General features: G+C 34.1%; 1 protein-coding gene across 1 annotated transcript; it reads right to left on the bottom strand.

The window, feature by feature from the left end:
- Positions 1 to 2,638: 2,638 nt before the first annotated feature.
- LOC136226662 (putative disease resistance protein RGA3) lies at positions 2,639 to 7,414 on the bottom strand. The gene is made up of 2 exons (XM_066015277.1): positions 6,971 to 7,414; positions 2,639 to 6,719 (listed from the first exon to the last, which is right to left on the bottom strand). Exons 1-2 carry the CDS (start codon positions 7,262 to 7,264, stop codon positions 3,384 to 3,386), a joined length of 3,630 nt encoding a protein of 1,209 aa, XP_065871349.1. The 5' UTR covers positions 7,265 to 7,414; the 3' UTR covers positions 2,639 to 3,383.
- Between the last annotated feature and the right edge of the window lie 941 nt (positions 7,415 to 8,355).

Below are 8,355 nucleotides of genomic sequence, written 5' to 3'. Positions count from 1 at the left end.
GTTACTGATAAAATGACACACGTGTGAAGTGTAGATAATAAGATTAATGACTGAGTAAACAGCTTGATGAATTATTTCTCAAATTGATCCAAATTATCAACTTTAGAAGTAAAATTACTCTTGGCTACAAACGTTAGAGAAATTATACCATTTTAAACATTAGAGATAAAATTGTTCCTGACCTAAAATGTTGGGTATTTTTACATCTGAACTCTTATAAATTATAACCAATTTCACCCTACGGCTAGGAGTGGCAATATTATAATTTATAGTTAAGAAAATAACTCATGATTTCTATTCAACTATTCTTTTAATATTATTATTCAAACAATATTTTAAGGATTTTTAAAAAAAAAAAATTTAACACTTTAACTTCTTTCAAATATTTATAAATTGGATGTAATGAAAAATTGGGAAAACTACAAAAATAAACCTTATGGTTATATTTGTTTTCGAATAACACTCATGTGGTTTAAAAGTTTGCAAAATGGTACCTTGAGGTTCATTCCGTTAGCAAACACATACCAAATTGATTAACGGTTTTAAAAATAAAAAAGAAAAGAGTTAATTTTGTCCTTATATTTATTTATTTTATAAATTAAACTCCCTTATTATTTAATTATCATAAAAAAAACCCAAAATAAAAAATAAAAATCAATTACACCATCTTTTTTTTTTTTTTTTTTTTTTTTTTTTTTTTTTTTTTTTTTTCTCTCTCTCTCTCTCTCTCATCTTTGTATTACTAACTAATTAAAAAGAGTGGGGTAATATATGTAAATTTCTGTGTTCCTTTCAAACAAAAGGATAATAATCTATAGCTGAAAACTGGGGACAAAATTAATCCCAAAAAAGAAAAAAGGAAAAAGTAATTGCAGTATCCAATTAATGAAACCTGTAAAAAGCAATTTCTGCTCAATAACTGTTTTTGTTCACTCTTAGCTCGAGCATGTTGAACATATCCTCACACCTGCACCTACACCTGCACGTGCGCAACCACTGGCTGCGTAGGAGTTTTTCATCAACAGTAATCGTTTACACGATTCAACAAACATTCTGCACAAAATTACAATAAATATACTATTAACAAACTGAAAACTCAATTAAAAAGAAAATTTGAACGGACAATTGTGTAAAACTCACTTCCAGGCACATCTCCGAGCATCATCCAGTCCCCATCTTTGTCTCGAAAAGTGGAAACATATTCTACTCCGAAACAGTTTCTCCAATGTACTCTTTTTCATTAAGTGGGTTGCTATTTACCACCCCTTTTTTCATAATTTTGATCAAAAACTGAAAATTCTTTCTCCAAAATCATGAACCCGAACAACAATAATTAAAATTATGAAAATAATTAATATGTGACAACCCGAACCCCGAAAATAGATGATTATAAGTCGGAAACATTAAAATTATTTAATATAGAAACATGTGTATATTTGTTACATATATTTTTAAAAGTGTACAAACACGTAAAATTAAATTAACGATAAAAAATAAAAAAATGTTTTTATTCATCATCGCTAAAACAGCAGCTAACGGTTTAGATGGTCTGCTTTAGACGGTTCAAGTGGATAAAAATATGCCTAAGGACCAAAACAACATCTAGAGGAACTAATCGGAAAAAATCAGAAGCTAAGCGGTCCTTAGTTCTAAACCGTGCATATATATAGTTGTGGCAAATGCCGAGCAATCAAAAGCATACGTAGCAATGTCCTAAATTCAACATCACTGCAAAATGACTATTTTGCAATAAGACATAAGAAATTATTATCAACATAAGAAATAAGAAATTAGAGGCAAACACGTAAAAGTTATTATTATCAACAATAAGACATAAGAAGTTATTATTATCAACATATATCATTAATACAAAATTGCAGCTGAAATTACTAAAATAATCCTACAAAATCATACAAAGGCTTCTCTCCTAAGTGCAACTAATTCTTTTTTTCTGTTTACTGGTTTTTGATAATAGTAAACCAAAGATTGAAAAATGTTTCAAACAAATGAGTGCTTATAAGATAAGATAATGCAACTGTTTCCAGTACATACTAACTGATCTTGAGAGCTGCGGAGGATCCCCGTATTTTCGCCTTAAAACACCACAATTTCATTTTGGCGATCATATTATGAGTCTTGTATATTTAAGATAGATCTCTATATGTTTTTCAATTTAGGTTCTAAGAAAACCTAAACTCTCCAATGAAAACGAACCTAACTATATGTATCATTAAGAGATATGTCAATAAAACCAAAAGCTTTTACAGTCACCAGTCTAACTATATGTTAATATTAGTTTCGCCCATTGTCCGTCTGCAGATGCTCTATCAGCTCAAAAGCTATATGCAATCATGAGCACGAGAGTAAACAAACAAACAAACAAAAATGATAAGATATAACAAATAACCGCAATTAAAACATATATTGTAACTAGAACACTTCTTAATGTCTCTCAAGAATCCTAAATCGCATGATCATTTGTTGATACTCGACGATAACGATAAACTGATCAAACTCTATACTTCAATGTATAGCCATTACCTAATCTAATTCTAATTGAATTTAATATAGCAAGCAATAGAACATAGTTATTAGAACTTCCAATAAAGCAATTGCTACCTTTAAGAAGCCATATTTAAAAAGGGCCAGCAAATGAATAGTTGAAGGAAAATAAATATGGAATTTCAAAAACGGAGCTGTTTACTATAATGTAAAGGATTCAAATAATTCTATATCAGTGATTAAAGTATACAAATAATGCAATCTCATCTAAATTTCTTCCTTAAGCTTCTAACTCTCGATGCAATTCACATCAGTGTGTAGCAACATATCAGACTAAAAAGGGTGGCCCGGTCGCACTACGCGTCCCCGCTGAGCGAGGTCCGGAGAGGGGTCCCACCACAAGGGTGTGCTGGGGGCAAGCCTTCCCCTGCCAATTTATTTGGCAAGAGGCCTCTCCTAAGACTCGAACCCGTGACCTCTTGCTCACACGACAACAACGTTTACCGTTGCGCCATGGCTCGCCCTCGAGACTGAATTGAATTGAATTGAAGAAGATGAACTAAAAGTATGGCCAATACTTAGAAGAAAAACATATCAGACTGAATTTGTGTGTATATGAAAACATTCCATCAAATTGTTTGGCAAACAATTGTTCATATTTTATAGTTCACTGCAAACAAGTGAAAGAACCATAATAATATCTGATCCACATATATGTTTTCTGGACATTTAATCACATCTTTCTATAATGAATATGAAGAAGAATGTTTTATCATACAAAATTTTTCTTATTATCAAACTATCAACAACAAATATCTATTCCTATAATTATATTCGAAAGACTTAAACAAGGACTGCCAAACATAATCAAATTCATCAAACTAATATCCCAAACGGACTCTGACATTCGAGACATGTGAAAACTCAACTTTGATTCTTGTGGTGTCCAAAGACTGTAACCATTCAGATTTACTTTCCTCAAGAATGGGGCAGCAGTTAATGTTGAGATGTGTTAAATTGCAGAGGCGTTGTATGACTGTAGCTGTTGATGAAGACCCAAGAAGCCTACAGTAATCCAGAGAAAGGGACTGAAGAGACTGAAGATTTGTCAACCATTCTGGGAATGTTTCCATTGTTGTGAATCCCATTATCTTCAATGATTTCAGGACTGTGAGGTGTTGAAGTTGACTTGGTAGACAACTCATTTCACGACCGAAAAAATCAGATCCCCATATTTCTAACTCCTCCAGGCATGGAAGGTTTTTTATTCCATCTAAATAGCAGAAATCATCCAACTCCTCTGAAAAGGCACCAATACTTAAATTCTGCAACCGAGTGAGTTTGCATAATATCTCCTCCCGAAAATATCTCAATCTTTTACAACAATATATCTCTAAGGAGGTTAAACAGCTTACCTTCCCGAAATCTTCTGGAATAAACGTTAGCCATTCACATCTTTTTACACTCAATTCCATGAAACACAAATCAGATAAAAGCCAATTTCGAAGATAAGTTAATTTTGAACACCCAACAATTGAGAGACTTGTAAGAAATGCAAAGGTCTGCTGCCTACTGGTTAAGAGCCTCAGTTCCTCACAATCTCTGATTTCTAGCTTCACAAGTTCAGACAAATCACTCATCGGAAAACCTGTCAATTTAGAACAAGACTGAATGGACAAATGTTCGAGACAAGGAAACACAACCACCCTATTACCATCCGATGGAGAGCTCCATTCAGTCAAATTATCCATCCGTCTCATAGACAATGATTTCAATGCTGGAAACAACCTCAAGCACTCATTGCTAATGCCTTCACTGTCAATTCCATAAAAATCATTATCGATACGCTTCACTTTTCCCATGTGATTCATCTTAAGAAATTTAAGATGGGGAAGATCTCCAAGTCGAGGGAGTTGTACACAGTTGCAGCACCGTTCTAAGCAAAGATCCACCAAATTATTAATTACTATAAAAGAATCACCAACACCTGGACTCTTCATCCTCAACATCCACGATGGCCATTTTTCTCCCATGTAATACTTGATCTTTATTCTTTCGATGTTTGGATGAGGTTGAAGGCCTTCCAGCAGTTCCTCGTCCCTTGAGCTTCTATCATTTGATCCATAGGTCCATTCAAAACAAAGTCCTTGTATTCTTGCTTTCTGCTGCAAATTTGCTCGCTCCACTTCTTCCTTATCACCCACCTCCTCAAGCCTAGTAATTTTCAAGTTCCCTCTTAGTTTGTTTAAGTATTGAAGTTCTTCAATGTTACCTCCCCAGTCACGACCCACAACAAAGAATAACAATGTTTGCAAACCACTTAGCTTCCCCAAACCAAGTGGCATCTGGTGCTCATAAGAAAAAGCAATATGCTTTAAACTGAACAGATTGTTAATCTTGTTTCTAGGAAGCTTGGTAAGTTCCTTGCATTCAAGGAATTTCAAAGTCTGAAGATTGCAGAGCTCGGAGATGGATTCAGGCAACTCTTTTATGTTAGAATCTGAGACATCCAAAGTTTGAAGATTGTGTAGCTTGTTGATGGATTCAGGCAATTCTTTGATGTTGGAACTTGAGACATTCAAAGTTTGAAGACTGTGGAGCTTGCTGATGGATTCAGGCAACTTTTTGATGCTAGAATTTGAGAGATTCAAAGTTTGAAGATTGAAGAGCTTGGTGATGAATTCAGGCAATTCTGTGATGCTGGAATTTGAGAGATTCAAAGTTTGAAGATTATATAGCTTCGTGATTGACTCGGGCAGCTCTTTGGTTTTAGAAATTGAGACATCAAGATATCTCAAATGTTTCATTTTCCCAATGGATGATGGCAATACTTCCATATCAGAAACATTTAAGTGCAGACTCCGCAACCTTTCCATCGTCCATATCTTCTGATTGGGAACACCGCCTACGAGTATAGTGCGCAACTTCTTGGCCCCAATCCTTAGAGTATCCCCCAAATATGGTACAACTTGATCATCTACATATAAATGATAGATGGAAGATGTTTCAGATCTGGACACAAGCAATGGATCGTGGACAAGATTGTGCATCTTGCATAGTATGATATCGCCATAAGCATCCCTTTCTTCATCTTGGAACACGGAAGTTGCAAGTAAGGCATCAAAGCATTTGCTGCCCATGTCAAATGACTCAACAATCCCCTCAGCCATCCATAACCAAATCAACTCTTCCTTTCTAATTAAGAAGCCTTTTGGAAAAGTTGAACAGAATGCAAACCATGGCTTTAAATATGAAGGCAAGTGATGAAGAATTCGTTCGAACATAGCTATCAAAACATCCCCTTCTTTCAAAAGGATAGCATCTCTAATTTTCAACCAAGTTTCTTCATCCCTATCAAATCCCATTATCCCTCCTAAAACTTTTGCAATCAATGGGATTCCAGTACATTTTTTTGCAATATCCCTTCCTATAACCTCTAAAATTGATGGGACTGGTTTTGTTACCTTTCCAAATGCCCTTTCCTTCAAAATGAACCAACACTCATCATTAGACAAAGAATTAAGCCGATAAATACGTTGAGATGAAGTCCCCATAACGGATGCCACTTCCTCCTTACGAGTTGTGACAAGAATAGCATTTCCATTGTTTCTACAAATTCTTGACAACAATGCTTTTAGAAGATCCCACTGGCTATGATCCTTGTTCCAAACATCATCTAAAACCAGAAGAAATTTTTTACTGACCAACTCTTTCTTAAGTTGGCTAAGAATTGCATCTTTGTTGGTTAAGCCCTGCATCGATGCATTCAAAGATCGCAATATTTCTCCCAACATTTTGTGTTCACTGAAGTTGTCAGAACACACCCATATTGTAAAATCAAAAGGTTTTCTAGTTAAAGCCATTACTTTTTGACACACAAGTTTAGCTAAAGTCGTCTTTCCTATACCACCCATACCTACAATGGAAACAACGGTAAGTTGTTCATTGTAAGAGCTAGTCAGCAGGTTGACAATTTCTGCTACATCAGCTTTCCTTCCTACAACTGAGTTGTCAAAGATTGAGTCTGTTGGCAACCTAGTCTGAGACAAACTATCCTCCAAATTGTGTTGGATTGAACTAAGTTGAAGGGATAGACATATCCTCTGAATGTTTTGTAGTGACTGGTTCACTTTATTAAGCTTAGGCACCATTTGGCTACGAAATTTAGCCTTTCGTGCATCGTTGATGGCTCTTGAAGTTGAAGAGAAACTATTAACCTGGTTAGAAAAACATGTTTAGTTCAGAGATAAGTCTTCTTGGGATGATAATAACAATACATTTCATTTCAATTTGCGATAACAAGATCATTGAGATTTAATTTGTAATAACAATACACTTCATTATTTTGGATCTTCTAACAAATTTACTCTTTCTCAGTTCAGAAACTATAAATTAGTAGATATAAGTTTCATATTCAGTGGGATTAAAATTAAATTAACGACCTAGCTATAAGATTATAGATGGATACCTCCTGATTTCGAATCTGAAGTCGAGTAGTTTCATAAGCCAACTCAGAAAGCAAGTTGTCAGCTTCATAAGCAGCTTCTTTCAGATTTCTCAGCCACCGTCTGGCATACACCACAGTCTCTTGTTTCTGCTCTGCACCTTCCACTAGATCAGCAATTGCAACTAGTAATTGTCGAAGCTGGTTGAGTTGGTCTTCAAATCCCCAAAATCTTTTCAAATCTTCAAAGTCTACCGGAATTAAATTGATCAGGTTGGATAGTAGTTTCCCCACGTACACATAGCCTCTCTCAGCCATTAATATTGATAGTGGAAGAGCAAATTTAAGAGATGAGAGGGTAGAAGATGATCCAATATCCAGAAAAGAGATTAGTGTTATTCGAAGAAGATGAAGGTATCCAATGCTAACTGCTTTTCTTTTCTTTTTGGAAGAATCCAATGCTAACTGCTAACTCATTACTTTCCTTTTTTCTACTTTTGTAACTTTTACACAGCCAATTAAATTATTCTAAACTAAAGAGCATGCATAATTAAGAGGCAAAAAGCATTATGATATTTCATTCTTTTTTTCATTAAATATCTTTTATGTAAATATATTATTTCAAATAAAAATTATCACCAACCAATTCAATTAAAAGTTCAAACTCATAGTTAAAGGTCCACTTCAAACTAATATCCGACAAAAATGAAATGAACTGAATTAAATTTTTACAACTAACTAGTTTGATAAGCATAGACTTAACGAGACAAAAAGATAAATGATCAAATATTTATTCTGATCAAATAAATGATCAAGGGCTTTATGAATTAAAAAAAGAAAGATCAGGGCCTGAAGACTATTTTTGCGTAATTAAAATAATAAAAAGCTTAATACATCGTTAGGTCTCTAAACTTGTCTTAAAAAAATCTATTGATTTTCTGATTTTACAAAATATTTCATTAGGCCTGCGGATTTGCTTAAAATGGTGTATTAGACCTTGGAATTTCTTTAAAGTTATATATTGACCTCCTTAATTTGCTTACATTGATCTATTCGGCTCTGAACTTACTTAAAGTGATATATATTTCAATTTGTCCAAATTTAATCTTGTTCTGCCACGTGTACTTAATGGTTAATTATGTTACTTTAAACAAGTACAGAAAACTAACGAGATACTTTGTAAGTTCAGAAAGTTAACGAGACACTTTATAAGTTCAGAATGTCAATCTATTTTAAGTCTAATTCAAATTGCTCATGTCTTAACCCAAAATAGAACAATTTTTTACTCGATCGATCCTAATTTTCATCTGCTGCTACGGGATTTATGGAGCTCGGTCCGTGAGGTACAATTTGGAAGTAAAGGAATCACAGCTATTGATACTCATAATTTTTTCCATCACAACTATCTT

The sequence above is a fragment of the Euphorbia lathyris genome, chromosome 4 (assembly GCF_963576675.1).
Source record: "Euphorbia lathyris chromosome 4, ddEupLath1.1, whole genome shotgun sequence".
Lineage (NCBI taxonomy): Eukaryota > Viridiplantae > Streptophyta > Magnoliopsida > Malpighiales > Euphorbiaceae > Euphorbia > Euphorbia lathyris.
The sequence above is the reverse complement of the archived record's forward strand: the minus strand, read 5'-3'. Positions and strand labels throughout refer to the sequence as shown.

Excerpts from the sequence above, each read along its gene's own strand:
- LOC136226662 (XM_066015277.1), bottom strand. The coding sequence starts at position 7,264 with ATGGCTGAGAGAGGCTATGTGTACGTGGGGAAACTACTATCCAACCTG. Across the intron at positions 6,720-6,970 it reads TTCAGATTCGAAATCAGGAG|GTTAATAGTTTCTCTTCAAC; the intron begins GTATCCATCTAT and ends TTTTCTAACCAG.